This window comes from Aplysia californica, unplaced genomic scaffold (genome assembly GCF_000002075.1).
Source record: "Aplysia californica isolate F4 #8 unplaced genomic scaffold, AplCal3.0 scaffold00262, whole genome shotgun sequence".
Lineage (NCBI taxonomy): Eukaryota > Metazoa > Mollusca > Gastropoda > Aplysiida > Aplysiidae > Aplysia > Aplysia californica.
The window spans coordinates 49,438-69,644 of NW_004797532.1; the positions used below are offsets into that span (position 1 = coordinate 49,438).

The 20,207-nt window shown below is 40.1% G+C and overlaps 1 protein-coding gene across 1 annotated transcript; it reads left to right on the forward strand.

The window, feature by feature from the left end:
- The first annotated feature begins 11,247 nt into the window (after nt 1-11,247).
- LOC101861736 (cytochrome c oxidase subunit 12, mitochondrial) lies at nt 11,248-18,821 on the forward strand. Its single transcript, XM_005100836.3, has 4 exons — nt 11,248-11,353; nt 16,149-16,244; nt 17,278-17,392; nt 18,447-18,821. Coding segments are annotated over exons 1-4 (267 nt in total). The 5' UTR covers nt 11,248-11,351; the 3' UTR covers nt 18,501-18,821.
- Nucleotides 18,822-20,207: the final 1,386 nt, after the last annotated feature.

Genomic DNA, 20,207 nt, shown 5'->3' on the forward strand with positions numbered 1-20,207 from the left:
GTATTTCAGATCAATACACCGCCAGTGCTATGCAACAGGGGAAGTTACTGTAAAAGGTAAAAAGTTATAAAAACATTTTCTAACTGTTGTCACTGCTATGTGTTCCCTCATATTTTCAATTTTCAAACGTAGAGATTTTTTTTTTTGTTGCAGCTAGTGGAACACGTGTTTGGTGTCGATCATGTCTTTTGGAGGAGTGTAGATCTAATAGATCTAGATCTAGATTTATGTTATGAATAGATCTAGATCTATGTTATGCTAGCGTTTGTTTGTGTGTGTGTGTGTTTGTTTGAGTGTGATTGAGATATCTACATATTCACACACACACACACAAAATATTATATATATATATAATATATATATATATATATATATATATATATATATATATATGTGTGTGTGTGTGTGTGTGTGTGTGTGTGAATTATTATCATCTTAATACAATAGGCCCAGATCTGTAGAAATCTAGGTTCTTTAGGGATGTGAGTAGATAGTACAAAGCCTTTTGCGTCATTTTACAGAAATTTTGCTACGAGTACTTAACTAATGGGTTTAGTATAGATTTAACTATCGTCGGTGGCCTAGTGGTTAGGCTCTCGGACTCGCAACCGTAAGGTCGTGGGTTCGAATCCCGTCAAGGGCCCGACGTTGTGTCCTTGGGAAAGGCACTTTACACGAAATGGGTACCCGGCTATAGACAGCGAAAGATCTTGTCAGTTTGTTAGTGTTTGAGCGCTTAATCGGCTGCTCGCACTGTATGATTCCCGGGAAGCTGAGAATGTTTCGGAGTGTTCTATGGTCTGCTGGGGTAATAATATAGTGTAAAGCGCATAGAGCCTGCTGTTGAGCGGGAATATGCGCTATACAAATGCTATCTATTATTATTATTGTTATCTAGTAGAGGTTTTACGATGCTCGCAACTGCATAAGGTCTTATGAGCGCCAGAAGAGTAGAGAATACAAGAGATTAACAAACATAAAAAAGAAGAAGGGGAGATAAGGACGATAGATGTATGATAGGAAAGAAGAAGCAAACTACACCAGAGCACCCGCCAACCACCCACCTAATGGGTTTTTAAAAAATTGAAGTCTGAAATTAGAGATATCTAAAACACAACGGGGCTTAATTGTTTCTGACAACGGTACCCGAAGTTCACCACGCACGCACACACACACTGCATGACGGAGAGCTAGAAAAAAGCACGCCATCTTTAATTTTGCTCGCACACATGATATAAGCCCTACGTACACGAGAATAAAAGAACCGCATCTTAACAACGTCTTTGAAACTTTCGACATAGAACGAACTCAATATGGCAAGGTCTGGTCCAGAATTCTACCCCCCCCCCCCCCTCCCTCCCAGCCCCCTTTCGAGCCATAGATGGTTTTCAATTAGAACAGTATCTTATCAAGGTCTTTGCAACTTTCGACAAAATTCAAGATGGATCTTAACAACGTCTTTGAAACTTTTTACAAAACTCAATTTCTGGTGGCAATGTCTGCAAAGATCGTTTTCAATTTTTAAGGAACCAACATTATCTCCAAATAAAGGTATCGATTCAGTCTATAGAGGTAAATACAGTCATGTAGATGCAGTCCCTAATGAAGGCCCTAATATTATACAGTGAAACTCGGATTCAACCAGAGGCGAAGCGTCTATATAATCAATTAATCACTGCTTCCCTTCCTAATTTTGAAACATTGTCGCAGTCAAATTCACCCATAAACGTAAACTTCGTAAATTAAATGTTAAAAGACGTTCATAATCAACAATGAACAGTATGCCTAACATTCTAAACGGTTTCATTGCCACAGAAATAGCCTGTTCTCCCCTCTTGGGCCACTCCATAAGCAGTCACAAGCTTTGATTAAGTAAGCTTAAAGTGAGACTGGAAGAGTCTACCAACATAGTTGAAGGGAGCATGTGCATAGCAGTCTAAACTGTTTCATTGCCACATATACCCTGTTCACCCATTTCGGGCCACAGTTATAATCAGTCTCAAGCACTGATTAGGTAAACTAACTATTACACTGGTCGAGTCTACCTCACAGATGTGAGGGGAACTAACTCCTAATAATCTCTCACTGCTGCGAGAGCTTGGTTTTTTCCTCGACTTTTTACTGCCCTATAATCAGATCGTGACCTCGATTATGACACCAGCTCGTGGCCGCGAAAGGCTAGACAAAAAACAGCCAAATGTGAAATTTAACAAATGATAATTGTCATGTTCTACCAAAGAGTTAGACTCCCTGGTAGATCTATAACATATTATAGATCTAGTACTGACATCTCTGCTTCTTTGCTTTGTGTTTGTGTATTCACATCTAAAGTTAAATTTAATTTTAATTGGAATTGATATTTAATGAGATACTTTCCCGATTATTTTGGCGGTTGAACATACAATAATGAATTCCGGATTTGTTTTCATTCACAACCCTGAGTCGCCGCCTCTTCAACAAGACACTATAGCATGAATTACCATCTTTATGCTGATGACACTCAAATTTATAAGTCTACTGATTTCGATCAAATACCACTTTTAGTCGACTCTACTGAGCAATGTACCGGGTACTAGAGATTTAAAAATATGGATGACCAGCAATAAATTGAAACTAAATTATGACAAGACGGAAATAATGTTGAGTGGAAATACAAAAGCCATTAAAAATCTCCCAGAGCTACAAATTGATATTAATAACCATACCATTCGTTCAAAAAGAACTCTTAAAAATCTAGGGGTTCAGTTGGATTGTGATATGTCTATGTCCTCCCAAATAAGCCAGCTCAGCAAAAGTATTTACTTTCAGCTTAAGAAAATTGGCAGTGTAAGAAATTATTTAACTAAAGCAGCAGCCAAGACACTTGTAACAACACTCATTTGATCTAAGTTAGATTACTGTAATGTTATTTTGTCCGGTTTGACATCCGAAAAACTATCAAAGTTACAAGTAGTCCAAAATCAAGCAGCAAAATTGATAATGAAACAAAAGAAATCAGCGCACGTAACACCAATTCTGAAAGAACTACACTGGCTGTCAATAAAAGAAAGGATTAAATACAAAACTGCCGTTCTCTGTTTTAAATGTATAAATGATAGTGCACCTTTTTATCTTAAAACATTCCTGGAATTATATCATCCACCTAGAGCCCTTAGATCAGCCTCTGACAATCTAATTCTTAAAACTCCAAAACAAAATTACAAAACATACGGCGAGCGTTCCTTTTTGTTCTTTGGTCCCCAGGTATGGAACGAACTCTCATATAAAATAAGATCTGCCCCAACAATTTCCATTTTCAAAAATCAGCTGAAGCATTTTTTATTCACAAAAGCATACCTGTCATAATGATGTACTGTGATATATATGCGTGTGTATGCCAGACTGTGAGACTGAAAAAATAGCGAGTGAGAATGAGAGAGAGAAAAAGAGAGAGATAGAGAGAGAAAAGAGAGAGAAAAGAGAGAGATAGATAGATAGAGAGAGAGGGAAAGAGAAAGAGAGAGAGATAGAGGGAGAGGGAGAGAGAGAGAGAGAGAGAGAGAGAGAGAGAGAGAGAGAGAGAGAGAGAGAACGGAAATGTTTTTCTATCTGTATAGAATTAATGTTTTAATGAATGTTTCTAGTTACTCACGTTTCAACTTTATTTTGAATTTTTATTGCATTGTATATTTTTAGTGAACACATTTTCAACCTCACTGAGAGACTGTTTTTCTGGTATAAAATTTTACACATATGCATTTATATTATATGTGTAATACTTTGTTTTACGTACACCTTTGTGTCGATTAATTTTTAAGATGTGATGTCTTTTTCATTGTAATGCGCATTGAGCATCTTTTAGGAAATGGAAATGCGCAGTATACATGCTATTTATTATTGTTATTATTATTATTATTATTATTATTATTATTATTATTATTATTATTATTATTATTATTATTATTATTATTATTATTATTATTATTACTATTATTATTCTTGTGCGATATCCCCAGGCCATATCTGGTCCTGTTTCACTTTGATTACCCTGTCAAACAAGTCAGCCTTCGCCCCTGGATTCAACTAGCTCGGATTCAACGAGAACTCGGATTCAACAAGATGAGATAGATTCCCCGTTTTTTCTTCTTCTTTAAAAACAATAAAAATAACCCGGATTCAACGAGCACTTAAATCAGCGAGCTCGGATTCAATGAGGTCGCTTCCAGGGTGAACAGTCACCGCAGACGTGGCTTAGCTCATTTTTCTCCCAGAACGAACTTTATCTATTGCCGGAATTCATCCATTGCAACTGCATCGTGAACCATTATTCACTTAGCTGATTGCATGCGACCAATCAGCGGCCTTTTTTCGTACCGCCGCATGCGTTGTTGGCACGTGCAAGTGTCTACTCTAACGTGTGTCGGGGTCGGATGGGCGGCCAGCACACATGTGGCTGTGTGTGCGCGTCAGGGATGCGGGGAGGGGCATTAGCGCGTCACAGTCTTTTTTTTCCCCGGCGACTGATCATTATTACAATGATAAGCTAGTCTTGACGTAGATCTACGTAATGAATTGTGCGCTGGTCTATGGAATCAAACGTTGCCGTGTTCTAAGCCCTACACAAGAGCAACACAACTTTTTGGTAAACAATCGAGATGGCACAGGCGTGTGCATTTGAACGAATCGGGGGTGGGGGGGGGGTGAGGGGTTACACAGCTCATAATATGCAGGCATTTCAGGCACTACTTGTGACTTCTCTTTATACATTACTACCTCAGTTCTTGTAATTATCAACACAAAACCTCATGTTTGCTATAACGAACACTCGGATTCAACGAGATTTTAGGTCAGGCCCAGCGACCTCGTTGAATCCGAGTTCCACTGCATGTCTCATCTGTGTATTATGTCTGCCACTTCTCTCAAAATAAGAGCACAAAACAAACAACCCCTCATACAATGTAATAATATTACCCTTAAACGATTTATTTACACTAGATCAAACTCGAATTAGATCTAAGAGGACGGAGAATAGGAGTAAGCGATAGCTCGTAGTTCGACTGATTTTGGAATAGAAGCTGAAGGTAATTATATTATTCTGTTATATCCGTCTGCTTTTTTTCGGGCCAGCAGGCCGGGATGGTTACAGGTAAGAAAGGAAGAGATAATGTTGATGACTGACAGGATAATGATGAGCAAATCACACCAGGGCACCCGCCAACCATCCACTAGGAAGGTCAAGCGTTTGTCACACAATGTTAAACCTTTTAGAGGCCAGCCTCAGGCGCAGTTTCTTTCCACTATATTATAATAAAACACAGTAGTTTTTTGGTTTTTTTAAGGGGGTGCTTTGGGGGGGGGGGGCTATACAGCCCGAATAAACAAACACTACTCACAAACAAACAAACAAAAAGCAAATAAAAACAAAAGAAACAAAACAAACGTGTTTGTTTTCAGTTTCAGGCGATCGAGTCGGGCAATCGACCCGATCCAGCTGGATTGGGCACCCCGTATAAAACTGAAGAAAGTTTCGCATTCCCTCTAGTCCTACTTCGGCATATTTGACGTTAAGTTTTATCTCTCTGTTCCATGACAATATAATATAAGCTTACCAGTGTATTTAGAAACAATAATGTAGTGTAATAATAGATATTTGTTCTAAAAAAATAAAAATGAATAAAAGACTGCCAATCTCCGATTTTGACATCGTGAACTGGAATTACAACGATACAGTGTTATACAATGTAGTCACTTAGTTTATAATGGGTAGAGTTAGGGGTTAGGGTGTAGGTTTAGGATAATGGTAATCGTTTGGGGCAAAAACCAGATTATTATGAAAGACTTGAGATCGCCTGCAAATCTCGGTTAAAAAAAATGGATGCATAGCCTAACCTTATAGATCTGTGTGATAATAGTTGAGACTTCGTTCAACTCACTTCGCCGCTTGGGTATTCAGGCGAGGCAGGGGCAGTGGAGTCTCGTGGGTTGCAGACAAGGACAGTGAGCAAATGAGCAATAGGCATAGTAAAAATAGCAGCTACTATTAAGATTTCTGGAGAAAGTCAATTGGAATCTGCAGGATATCCCGATTCTACATCTATCGACATTTACAACCGTTTCTAGATGAAACCGCATAAAAGTTACAATAAAGTGAAACGATACTAAGAACTCACTGGGGAGTCACTATGCTCACAATCTGAGAAGATTTAAAGATTTCTATATTTGTAGTTACTTCGTGCAGCACCAGGACTCGCAACACAAAAGAGGGAGACAAGAGTTTCGATTATGCCCATTTTTCATTGAGTTACTTTCTAGTAGAGTAGAGAGGCTAGCCCAGCAGAAACTTGGATCATATTTTTAGATTGCACCAAATTGGTGCTGCGAAGAGCATTTTCATGCACCTTTCTTCTTGTGCGGGAAGAACGATGCCTAGTGCGGGGGAAAACGATGCCTAGATTTCTCTACAGTGATAAAATTACTTTGATGCAAAGATTTTGCTTACTCCAAGGAGACACTATCGCTAACGGTGCGACGAGCATAAACCATCCTCGCTGTCTGTCTCATCCTTCGAGTAGAGTAGGTCTCATCACTGGCGCAGCCAGCGGGTGACGGATCGGAAGGATGGCACTGACTGGTTTATAATTAGAACAATTAGTAAAAAAAATATATAAAAAATAAAAGGGAGGGGGAGGGGGTGAAGGCCTGGGTTAGGTGGAGCGCTTGCACCAATGGCGCCCCGCCGCCGGGCAGAGCTTAGATTTTATACCGCATCTTTGTAAAAAAAACAATTTACAAACAAACATGAACAAGAAAAGTGCTATACAACTGCAATACATTGTGAATGTACCCGAGTCTGAGCATGTTAAAAGTAAGACAATATCGGTCCGAAAGTACATATTGTATTATAGGTCTTGTATTAATCATATAATGGGCCTAAACAATGCGTTGTCAAAATCGCTAGCGAAGAAAGCGTAGGGCTTAGCGCTAGGATTATTATACAATGATATTAATACTATACTTGGCGTCAAAAGAAACCAGACACCCCTTTTTTAGTGTTTTTTGTATTGAAAGACTGATTTTAACCAGAAACAATCTCTTTATAAGGAAAGTTTGAACATTTTACAAATCAATTACACAAAAAACAATTTTTTAAAATGAACTTTTTTACTTGAAATTTGATCTTTTAATTGTATGCCCTAAAATTAAAAGTCACAGTTAATACTGCGTATATCCGCCGTGGGCATTGGCGACTTCTGTGCACCTCTGCCGCATGCTTCTCACAAGTCTTTGTATGGAATGCTATGGAATGTTGTTCCATATGTTTGTAAGTGCTGTACGTAGCTGATCTAAGGTGACCGGCTGAGGTCTAAGGGCTCTGAGCTGCCTTTTCATCATATCCCAAAGATGTTCGATGGGGTTCGGATCGGGACTCAAAGCCGGCCATGGATTGAGAACATTCACATTGTTGATGTTCAAAACGTTTGTGGTTAGGTGGGCACGGTGAGCTGGAGCATTGTCCTGTTAGAATATTATGGTGTTTCCATTGCGAGCCAAGAACGGGAGGACGGGCGGGCGAATGATTTCATCAATGTAGCGTCTGGCGGTGAGGTTCCCGTTAATGAAAACGAGGTATGTGCGGCCGGTGCTGGTAATCCCACCCCAGGCCATGACACCACGCCTATCTCCAACTGAACTCACACAACTGTTAGAGAAACGTTCATTAATCCTTCTGTAGACACGCTGCCTTCCATCATTGCTTTGCAGTTGGAAACGACACTCATCTGTGAACATCACATTATCCCACTGTCTCAAAATCCATCGTCGGTGCTGGCGGGCCTAGTTGAGTCTGACTCGGCGGTGCCTCGGGAGCAGGCGGTTGCGTCGAGCATGGCGTCTAGGAATGAGTCCTTGAGCTCTGAGGCGTCGGTGCACAGTTGGGGCACTTATGGTTCTCCGTCCCGGCCACTCCCTGGCTGTCTTGGTAGCAGGCCGGAAGTGATCTCGTAGGTGCAAGACCCGAATGTACCGGTCATGGGCTGGTGTTGTAGCTCTAGGATGACCCTTCCGGGGACCATTCTGCACGGATCCAGACGTTTGCAAACGATTCATTAGTCGATATATCGTGTCTCTTGTCACATTGAAGGTCCTTGCAACATTCGCTACTGGCGTATTGGCCCTCAGCATACCAACTGCCTGATTGCGCTCTTCGTTCGTTAAACGCGGCATGCTGTATCTTTAGATTTAGATGTTTTGAAATGAAACTTTTAACGTTTTATTTTTGGCTACAGATAAAAGATGTGTTAAACCGATAAAATAAAATTTAAAAAAATAAACGTTCGAGAAAAATGACAAAACATCGTTTTTAACAAATCAAGACCTGAGCTTTATTAACTGGGCACCTGATCATAAATTCTGGCTGATCAGGAGCGTCAAGTGTTCACAATCACGTGTGGAAAATTTCAGCTCCATGGGTTTTCAACTTTTCATGAAACACGCAATTAAAATGTGTCTGGTTTTTATTGACGCTAAGTGTATTAATAATATGCTTCTTCCAAAGAGGTTATAATACTAAAGCTCCTATAAGTGACGTCACACGTGTCAACACATGGGGGCCTTCTTACCCTCATCGGCAAGGCCGGTCATATTTTCAGTGCTAGCTTGTAGATTTCCTCCTAGATCGCCGAGACGCCTCCGCGTGAGTCTCGAAAAGTACACATTCTGTACTCACCCGTCTGTTAACTGCACATGTCTTGCCCTCAGCGTCTTACTGTGGGCTCATGCAGCCCCCGTTCGTTTACGTAGGGGGGGGGGTCACTACCACGAACTCTAGAACTAATTAATAATCTCTTTGTGTCTTTTCTCATCTCCCACCGATCCTCACCTCACTAAATTGCTAGCTGATCTTCGATCAACCTCAGTAGCTTCTGCCACTTCTTTGTCAAAGTGATAAATAATTTTCTTTGACTCTGTCCCTGCGTGAAACTTGAAACTCTGATTCATGCCGTCAACAGACTCAAAAAGAACGCCGACCAACGGAGCGTGGGGAATTGTTTGGTTTTCACGTAGAGGTGTGAGTGGGAGCCCCTGACCGCTGTTATCTCGAAAATTGTCATTCCTCTGTGACCTGTGACCCCCCCCCCCTACCCTATGCTATCTGAGTTCTGAGTTACTCAGAAAGCATAGCCCCTACCCGCTCCACCCGTTTCGAAAACCGTTGTTAGGCTAGTTCGTCATCAACGAACAGGGCTTGTATTACGCCATAGGGTCCGAATGGCCGAATGTCTGAATAAAGTTTATAAAGGCGCGCGTCACTTTTACAAGTTGCCGATCGGTGAAAATGACACTGACCCCCCGCCCCTCACCACCAAAGTGACATTACTCATCATCATCCGATGCCTTGCCACTGGCGTGGGCGATCATGGATCTCCACTTCACTCTGTCTTGCGTTGCAGCAATGGTGTCTGTTGTTCTTGCTGCTCCTAGCTATGTTGTCATCTTGTCCAGTATCTTTTCTCTCGATCTGCCTCTGCCTCTCTTTCCATCAAATTTGCCTATAATATTCTCCAATGCTTCTTTCCGCATTGTGTGGGGGAGAGAGAGAGAGAGAGAGAGAGAGAGAGAGAGAGAGAGAGAGAGAGAGAGAGAGAGGGAGGGGGAGGGAGGGAGAGGGGGGAGAGAGGGAGAGGGGGGGATTTACGGGTGGAGATAGATAGATAGATAGATAGATAGAGAGAGAGAGAGAGAGAGAGAGAGATAGAGATAGATAGATAGATAGATAGATAGATAGATAGATAGATAGATAGATAGATAGATAGATAGATAGAGAGAGAGAGAGAGAGAGAGAGAGAGATAGAGATAGATAGATAGATAGAGAGAGAGAGAGAGAGAGATAGATAGATAGAGAGAGAGAGAGAGATAGAGAGAGAGAGAGAGAGAGAGAGAGAGAGAGAGAGAGAGAGAGAGAGAGAGAGAGAGAGAGAGAGGGGCGATTGGGATTCTTATTCTTCTTTCTTGAGAAAATTATGTTTCTCAATGAGACCCTACCCCAAAGGACCTTACAACAAATCTTAAGGACCTCAGAGTGGGTATACATTAATGGAGGCTGCTGTGTGGGCGGCAACGCACGCCTGACAGTAGCCCTGGGTCTTCTCAGTAGGAGGCTAGGCCTTCTCAGGGGTTAGACTCCAAGGAGGAAGGTCCATTTGTAAGGTCCTTGTCCTACACCCATTTTTGACAGCTCTTCTCAAAATGTTGAAGCCACCGCCAATAAGTATAATATTACTATTGTGATACCAGAGCTATGGTGGAAGGGGGATTAAATAGTTTCATTTTTTGGGTTTAAAATCACGGTCGGGTGACCGCAGGTCCTCTTCGTCAGCAGCTACCCACTAACCAATACACTGTATCTTTCTGTCGCACGAATCAGAGCTTACATCGTGCGCAGAAGCAAAGAAAATACCATGTACTTTGTGTGGGATACTTTGAAAAATAACGGCATATTCTAGCGTTTACCAACGATCAACTTTTGTTGGCATAGATTACCTACCTTCTTATGAACTACTAACTAATTATACTATTATGGTTTTCTCTCTGTGTATTGTCTTTAATATATCCAAGCCAATAAACTCGCAAACGTAGTGCATGATGAATAAGGTCTTATTCTAGACTATAACTATAATTACTGCCGATGCCGATAGTCGCATAATATACATAATCTTCAGCATCTTTACCTATGCTGAGTGCAAAGTAGGTTTTGCGCTCATATGACCTTATGCGGCTGCGAGCGCCGTAAAACCTCTACTGAAGCAAAGTAGGTTTTGTTATTATGGCAAAGCTGCGAAAATTAAGTGGCTTATGCGAGCATTCATTCTTGCACATGTTGATCCGGGTCTAGATCTACATCTTTAGGCTTATTTGCACCTTTCCCCATCACCCGTTTCCTCCACGAGTAGGGTGAATGGATACACACATTTTATTGGATGAAAATTTGTCGCCGTTTTCTAATATGTCCGTTTTAATAAACCTATATAACTTGGACTTAAACTGACAAAATACTTTTATCACGTAGGCAGTTTTTATATGCCAAATTGTTTTATTCTTGTATAACGCATCGCTTGTTTATTTTATTCATTTTGGTGGAAATATTACTTATCAAATAGTGATATATTTATTTTTATAGAATTTATAACTAAAACCAGAAAGAATCAGTTTATGAATATAAAAGGCTCACTTTGCTATGTTTTTTTTTCGGATTAAACAAAATTTACCTTTTCCCGGAAACTGGGGTTCGTAAACCTGGTGTTGTCGGTTGTCTCAAGTGATAGAGTTATCTCTCTTTAGCTTTTGTACAGCTCTTTCACAAGGTCAAAGGAAAAATGTAAGTAGTACAAGAATTTAGTTTTATAATACCATTTTGGAGGTTCCCTTTGATATCTTAACCATGATTTTAACATAAAGATTTACGATAATAGGTTTCCAATGATAATTGTGCTTTGTCTCAGAAGGACGGAATTTTGGACTCGGTTTGTATTCCGAAGGAAGCCCTCGCCATTCCTCCCCCATCCATACAAGTACACAAGAAGACTGAAGAGACAAATATAATAATATATCATTAGATCTATTATATCGCAATCCGAAGAGTTTTCTAGATCTAGATCTAGATTTCTATATTTAATTATTATTATGTTAGTCTGTTAATATTGTGATGTCTATCATTTGAGTTGTAGATAATAAAAGTAAAAAGTAGCTTCAATTGCCACCGAGTGACGCGGTGTCAATTGACAAAAATTGACTTTTTGTCAATTGCCACCGAGGCCGAGTGAAGCGGTGTCAAGTCTGAAAACAAACACTATCTTTAGCTTTATTAAATACATAATGATAATGTGTGTCTAATGCCGGGTCGATTTGTTCTCATTATCTAATTTCATTGGACGAATATCTAGTCTAGAGCTACGGTACCAGCTTGGCGTGTTTTCAATGAGACGTAGGCCTAGGCTAGGGCAGGCTAGGCTAGCCTTAGCCTACACTTTGGTGTAGAACCAACACAGGCAATTCTAGAAGTAGAAGGTCACAAACGCACACAAACTCAGGCAGAAATTCACGTTATATCGGGGAACATAAATCGGGGGATGGGGGGTCAGGAAAAGACACACACACACACACACACTCAAACACACACAGAGGGACAGAGAGGCGAACGCACAACATCGAGCACTCGAGCACAATAAGCTAGATCTACCCACCAACGCAAAAGAGCTCCAATTTACTTGGTGGTAGGAGGCCTACTTTGTTGGCAGGGGCGAAGGCTGACTTGTTTGACAGTGACAGGGTAATCAAAGTCAGATGCGTTGCGAATGAAAAATGCAAACAAATCCTGACTTCATGTTGTGTGCATGGTCAACCGCTAAAATAATAGGAAAAGTATCTCATAAATATTTTTTCCAGCAAACATTAGAAAATTTATCTTTAGATGTGAATACACAAACACAAAGCAAAGAAGCAGAGATGTCAGTTCTACAGTATGTAATACCTGCGAGACTAAACTCTTTGGTAGAACATGACAATTTTTTTTTTTTTCACATTTGGCTGTTTTTGTTTTGCGTTTCGCGGCCAGGAGCCGGTGTCATTATAATCGATTTCACGATCTATCTGATTATAGGACGTTAAAAAGTCGAGGAAAAAAAAGCACTTGCAGCAGTCAGATATTATTAGGAGTTAGTTCCCCTCACATCTGTGAGGTAGACTCGACCAGTGTAATAGTTCGCTTACATAATCAGTGCTTGTGACTGCTTATAACTGTGGCCCGAAAGGGGTGAACAGGGTATATATATGTGGCAATGAAACAGTTTTGACTGTAGCACATATATGTTCCCTTCAACTCTTTTAGTAGACTCTTCCAGCCTCACTGTAGGCTTACTTAATCAAAGCTTGCGACTGCTTATGGAGTGGCACGATAGGGGTGAAGAGGCTATTTCTGGGGCTATGAAACCGTTTTGGATGTTAGGCATACCGTTATTGGTGATTATGAGTGTCTTTCTACATTTAATTTATGAGGTTTACGTCTATGGGTGAATTTGACTGGCAATGTTTCAAAATTAGGAAGGGAAGCGGTGATTATTTGATTATATAGGCGCTTCGCCACTGTTTGTTGGTTACATTGATTGCTCATGGTTGTTCGTAAAGCCATGTCATAGCCTACATAAACCTTAAGATTCGTTTGAGGGGGCTCTCATGGCCTAGACTCCTAGAGGCTAGAGGTTAAGGTGTTGGCCTCTCATTCAAAGGTCCCGGGTTCGAATCCGGGTAGCGACCGAAAAAATTTTCTTCTTTAAAATTGTCTCCTTTCACCTCCTTTCCTACTCTCTAACAATGTTCTGTCGTCTGCTTTCGTCTCCTCTTTCTGCCCCCACCCCCTCACCTCCTTTGCCCCCTCCTCTGGGCTCCTGGCTCTTTCTGTAGCCTGTCTGCTACTCCTTAGCTCCTTCTTACTTACTGCTGTCTTGCAACCACACCCCTGATCTTCTGGTTGGAAAGATCTACACCTAGCCTTCTGGGACAAGGGCGAAGACGAAGAATCTCGGAGGGCCCATCGGCAAGTTGCGCACGTTAAAGATCCCTTGGTGGTCTAAAATCGATATGAGTAGGCTTTGGCCATCACCCAGACAAAATTCAAAATTTCCTACCAACTGGAAAAGTTTAATGTGCCCCGCATGCTCATATTTGCCTTATAATTTATGCAGTTGCGAGCGCAGTGAAACACTTACCAAAAAAAATAAAATCGTTTGAGCATGTTGTAAATTTTTGCTATCACTACATTCCTGTACTGGACCTGCACAGTACACTGCAGATGCATCATCGTGTCACAGTACTTCTGGTTCTGAGTGCCAAACCAAGATTATATTTTTGGCTGCCATACCAAAATTTAGACGTAGGAATGATTTGATTTTAAATTAACCCCCACGCCCGATTTTTATTTTTCATAAAACTAGTTTTGTCACTCACTTTGTCCTTCACTTTTTCACTAAAACAACCTTGTCTGGAAGGACACTGTTTCCAGATAAAGTCACTCTTTCTTTGTGCTTTGTCATGTTGGTAAACTTTTGCTTTTGTACTGACCATGAGAGTTGAATGATAGTAAAATTATACACCAAGCTGTTTTTAGGATGTGCTTTTTTAAAGCTGGATATTGTTCTACTTAAAATATCAGACCTGCCACTCATCCAGATTTATTTGGGCCAATATTTTGTTCCAAATCTCAAGCATCCCGATTTTCCTGATATCAATTTCATATAGGATCTATATGTCCCGATTTTTTTTTTTTGGTTTCGTCTGTTGCGCTGGATTTTCTAAAACCTTACTCTGCCTTCTTCTCTGTTGTGGGAAGCATCCATTAAACTTCTTATCAGCAGGCACTCAGCGCATTTAGTAGATGAATCACCCTGAGTAAGTTGTGTCGGAGCTTTGCTTGCACTAATGTTATTTCAACTACAATGGAAGTAGTATCGATTTGGCATTCCGACTTGGTACATTCAAAAGATATATACTTGAGTTTTTGTTTCCACTCTGAATTCTCAAATAATGGTCTGATAACTGTTTCAGTAGCGACATGCAAATGATTATTCGTAGTTCTGCTGTTACTTTTAAAACATTCTTTGTTTGAGCTCTGGATAGTCGGGCCAGTCGTCATGACCCAAAAAGGTAAAAACTGTTTCAATTCCGCGTTCGCATCACATGACTTCGACGTGTGAGTTGCGCGTGACGGGTCTACTAAAATCCATACACTTGAAAGTGTCTTTCGGGACTTACTGGGGGGGGGGGGGGGGTTAGACACTTGCACTAGGAGTTCTTGACGTGATACTTGAGAATTTAAAAAAATAATCATAAAACACACACACACACATACACACACACACACACACACACACACACACACACACACACACACACACACACACACACACACACACACACACACACACACACACACACACACACACACACACACACACACATATACACACACACACACACATACACACACACATACACACACACACACACACACACATACACACACACACACACACACACACACAGGGGGTACATACATGGATATTTTTATTGAACCTCTGGAAAAATTTTTAGTCAGCTTGGCAGTCACCTTGGTGACTTGTCATTGATCCAGATTTTTTTCACCAAATCCTGATTTTTTCCCCCCTGAGATCCTGATGTTTAGATTTCAAAGAGTGGCAGGTCTGAATGGTAGCTCTATAGGCCTGCAATATAAATCCATATGTAGTTTAAAATAGGCTTATAACAAATTGCCTTTCACCGTTTTAATCCATCCATTTGGATCATTGTGTTGCCCTGTGTTAGTACTCCAAGCTGGTCAAGTGTAGAAAGAGACTAGTTAGGTCTTTTGAATTTAATTGTAAAAGGCATCAATGATACAACTCATCCTCAGAGTTGACATGGAATGTTTCTCCACAGTCAAAGCCAAAAGTAGATTTGGGTCTGCAAATACTGGAGCTTACCAACTCTTTTTCTGTTGCTTTTTTTGGGGTTTTTTTTTTGGGGTTTTATTCATTGTTTGATCATATTAAAATGCCGTGTAGCAGATTTGCTTCTTATTTCAAAACACAAAAAAAAGTTATCTTGAATGATTAATCAGTTGAATTGTCAGTCAATCAGTGAATTTCCAGTTCCAGTTGTAAGTTGACCTCACAAGGCTGTTTTGTATTCTGCTACCTTCTTGACGACTCGCTACTTTGTCATCTTTCCAGCAGAGAGGTCTCTGTCTCCCTTCACTAAAGCATGTCCTTGAAAGATACCGTTGAGTGTAGTCTCAGATCAGAAAGAGATTTGATTTTCCAGTTTGTCCACCCTGAAACTTGATTTAATTAGAATGCGGTCTGGACTTAATTAGAATTTTGCTTTTTCAGATTAACTGACAGTTGTACAAGCTTGTAAACTACATCTATCTGGCACAGTAAGATTGGACACCTTCCTTTTTCATCTCTTGTAACCCCTCTAATCTTCGGCATTTATATGACTTGTGTTGCAGGTGCCGTAAAACACTTACTAAAACTAAACAATTTTTAAAATTATTTTAGCTGTTTACTACTTTTAGAGATAGTCTAGTTTCTGATGTAAGATTACCTCCTGTCCCACAGGTCAGCCGTGGAAAAGAATGCCGAGTATGAGGAGCTGAAGAAGAAAATCTGGTGCCCTCCCTTCGATGCCAGGTTCCCCAACCAGAACCAGACAAGGTTTGTAGGCTACAATATTTTTTAGCTGATGCATGTTTGGTTGGGTTTTTTTTATTGGGGGGGGGGGGGAGGAATGATGGGGAGACAAGAAAACCCCTAAGAACGCATCTTGGAATTGGAGGGCTGAGGGAAGTGGGTTTTTAAGGTGAGTTGCCCCCTCCCCCCCTCGCCGGCGAGCAAATTTGTACGTGCTACCAGTGATTTTTATTAGTGTTATTAGTTTTACATGTTCATGTTATCTGTGCCCCACTGTTTTTGTTGTGGGAGGGGGGGGGAGGTTGTTGAAAATAGATTTTCAAATTTTTTTCTAGTTGAAAATGCATTGGATGAGGCTGTCTCTTTTGAATCTTGTCTGAATTGTGCTGTGTGTATAAGATAATAATGTTCTCCATACCCCTTCCCCCCAACTAAAAATTATTCAGACTCATCCTCACTGTCTCCCTTTTCTCTCTCTTCTCCTTCTTTCATTCTGTCATGTTCAATTGTACGCTCACGCTTGCACAATGTGTGCTCTAATCGTGTAGATGATTTGATTTTCCTCAACAGTTCATTTCTGTTTGTATCCAAAGGTAAAAGAGAAAGTCTCTTTATTATCTTTGTGTTCAATTTGTGAAAGCATACTGCAGGTGGTTGGAGGGCGCCACTGGTCGGTCCTACTACTTCTTTTTTCCCTCTGTTGTTTCTGTCTGTCTGTCTTTACTTTTTCCCATCATTAAATGACCATTATTGTGTCGATGTACTTCTCTTTACTGAAACAAATAAAAAAACAAAGCATACTACCTCTACTTTTTTTGTCTTTAACTATTCTTTTGATACTTTGGTATTCGTTATATATATATATATATGTATATATGTACTCTGTTTACTTTTATATCTGAAGCATAAACTACCTAGATAGTGTTGTTTTTGCTTTGTTAAAGTTTACAAGCCTCTTATATATTTTTGTTGTTCTAGACATGTACTTTATTTACTTCTACGGTACATGCATCTGAAGGCATGAGCAGTTTTAAATCTCTACTTTTTATCCTTGCAGAAATTGCTGGCAAAACTATGTAGATTACTTCCGCTGCCAGAAGATCAAGGGTGAGGACTATGCTCCATGTGAATACTTCAAAAAGGTTTACACCCATTTATGCCCAGGATTTTGGGTAAGTTGCCACTTTGTTTATTTGCTTCTTGTTTGTTGAGAGTCTTAACATGTCATGACCTTCTTATAATAAATTTTAAATTATCATTTGTTAGGTGGACAACTGCAGAGTGAAAATAGACTCCTTGCAGAACATATTTTCTTGTTGGCTAATGGTGGATTTCATGAGGCAGCTTGTTTGCGCATGCCAAACTCTTCCCACTCATTCGCTCCGGTCTTCATTGGTGGCACATATGGGCTTTCCCATTCTTTGTTTCGCCACATCACCAACAAAGTTTCTCAACTGGCAAGGTTTTTTCATGTATAATTGGCCTACGCGCTGTGCATAGCAGCAGTAATATTCCACTATAACCGGCTCGTGTGTTTGTCTGATTGCGCTATGGCAATATTTTATTTACAAAGATAAAGAAGGGAAATAAAACGGGTTTCAGATTAGTGTCTTTATAGCAGGGGTCTCGTTATTTCAGGACTCGTTATAAGTGGACTCCTCTGTAACTTTAAAAAAAATGTGTATGACATTGAAAAATGATTATCTCCCTTTTCCTGGATTTTGGGCCTGCATCAGAAAAATCCTCAGGAGCTAAATGGTTAAATGAACCAGATTTTACAGTTTTTATGCTCCATATATTAATTTTATTTTGTGATTCAGAAAATTTTTTCTGTGACTTCCATGTAATAGAAAAGGTCAGAATATTGTGTTGTGAAGACTGAGCTAAAAGGTCACAGTCATTGTTGTTTATATCCCTTGACTATATTGCATTAATTGCTCTTGTGGAGAGGTTTAGGTAAGTTAAAATATTGATTTAGGATGAATAATCATATGTTGGTTCTCATACTTGAAAATAATTGCAGGCCTGGCCCGTTTATATTATGATCCATAATGGAATCCTGATTCAGCACTGAGATTGCTGTCCTGATATTGTTCGAGGTCAGGGGTGAGAGAGGTCGTACAAAGCAAAAAGTTATTCAGGTCTTTGATTACCACAGCAAATTGAGATTTTCATGGAATTTCTCTGTTACAATGTTACATGTCCCATCTTTTTTTTTGCTCACAGGTAGAGCAGTGGGATGACCAAAGAGAGAATGGCGTCTTCCCCGGGAAGATCTAGGCGCTGTTGCACTACTACTTCTACTAATCAACAGTTGACCTGTGTGCAAGGGCGTGTGTGCTGACATATTTTGTGTGATGGAAGAGAAAATAGCGACCAGTGGGAAGGAGTCAGGTCAAAAGTCATTTCACCCCGTTTTTGACATGACCTTGAAGCACTCTTTCGGCATGAAAAGACTGCAGAACCAGTAGAAATGAAAGAGTCTTGCAATTCTTTCTTATGGTCTTCAAGTCTGTACGAGTTGTACTAGTTTATACAAAGGCATGGGTGAATTGTGAAGAAAATTAGTTTGTCATTAAACTATTGTGTCAATTGATCACAGTGGTCTCTTTTGTTGAATTTCTCTGATGTTGGTTTTGTGAGAGTGTGTGTGTGTTGTTTGTTTATTGTTGTTGTTATTGTTTGTTGTTGTTATTTTTTTTATTTTTTTTTGGGGGGGGGGGGGGGGGGTTGATGTACCAGTAAAATAGATTTTTAATTATTTGTTCTCATTTCTCAGGAATATATTTTTTGTTCTTGTAATTGCAACTGTTTCATGCTGCCATGAATGCAACGGAGATCATTCACTTAGTGGATTACTTTGAACTGTCTTTGTAAGGGTCAACCTGTGCTAGATACAGCATCCCAGCAGAAAGAATTAGATACTCAATAGACTTTTCCACATAGGAACTTGTGTCTTTTGTGTTTATGGCCTGGATCGATAACAACATAACGTGTTTAATGGCAGAGAGCCTAACCATTACACCACAGACTCGCGGGGATTACACAGAAAAAATTGAATCATGCATAGAAATGATTTCTTAGTAGGGACCCTTCTTAGTATTCAAATATTTGCAACGCATCTGATTTACTGTTCAAAGTTAAAAAGCAAAGTTTTATAAATATAAAATCTTTGATTTTATAGAGATGATGATGTTCAGTTCTGGTTTTTATGCCACCAAATAAATGATCCCAGGGATATCAGAGGTAACAATGCATGTTTGCCTTTCTTTTAATTTCAATGTTTGCTTGCAAATGTTATATAATGTGGCGCTGAAAAATGTTGTTGCAAGGTGAACATTTCTGTTTTTGTTTTGGCTATTGTTTTTCGGTGCTCGCAATTGCATAAGGCCATATGAGCTCAGGGGACACATATACAGCAGTGTTAGTTTTTGGCCGCTACCCGGGAAAAATTCTAAATTAATTCCTACCAAACAGTTTGGTAGAAATTAATTTATAATTTTTCCCGGGTTGCGGCCAGTCTACTTTTTGTGATTTTAGGACCACCTTGGGATCTTTAACATGTGCAACTTGCACACGTGACCGAGATTTTTCGTCCTTATCCAAAAAGGATAGGTATTAGATCTTACCTACCGTAAGGTCAGAGATGTGGCTGAAAGGCAGCAGTAAAAAGAAGCCAGGGAGTAGCAGTAGGAATGCAGCAGAAAGAGTTGGGAGCCCAGGAGAGGGGAGTAGGGGGCAGAGAGTGGAGACGAAAGTAGATGACAGAACTTGGTTAGGAGGAGAGCAGAAAAGGAGGTGAAAAGAAACAATTTAGAGAAGAAAATTTTCTGTTGCTGTCAGGTTTCGAACCCCGGACCTATTGAATGAGAGGAGATCACCATACCTCGGCACCATGCGAGTCCCCCTAGTGAAAATTTTCAAGGATCACTATTTTGCAAGCATTATTTCAAGGTGCACCTTTCATGATCATTTTCTTCATTTGGG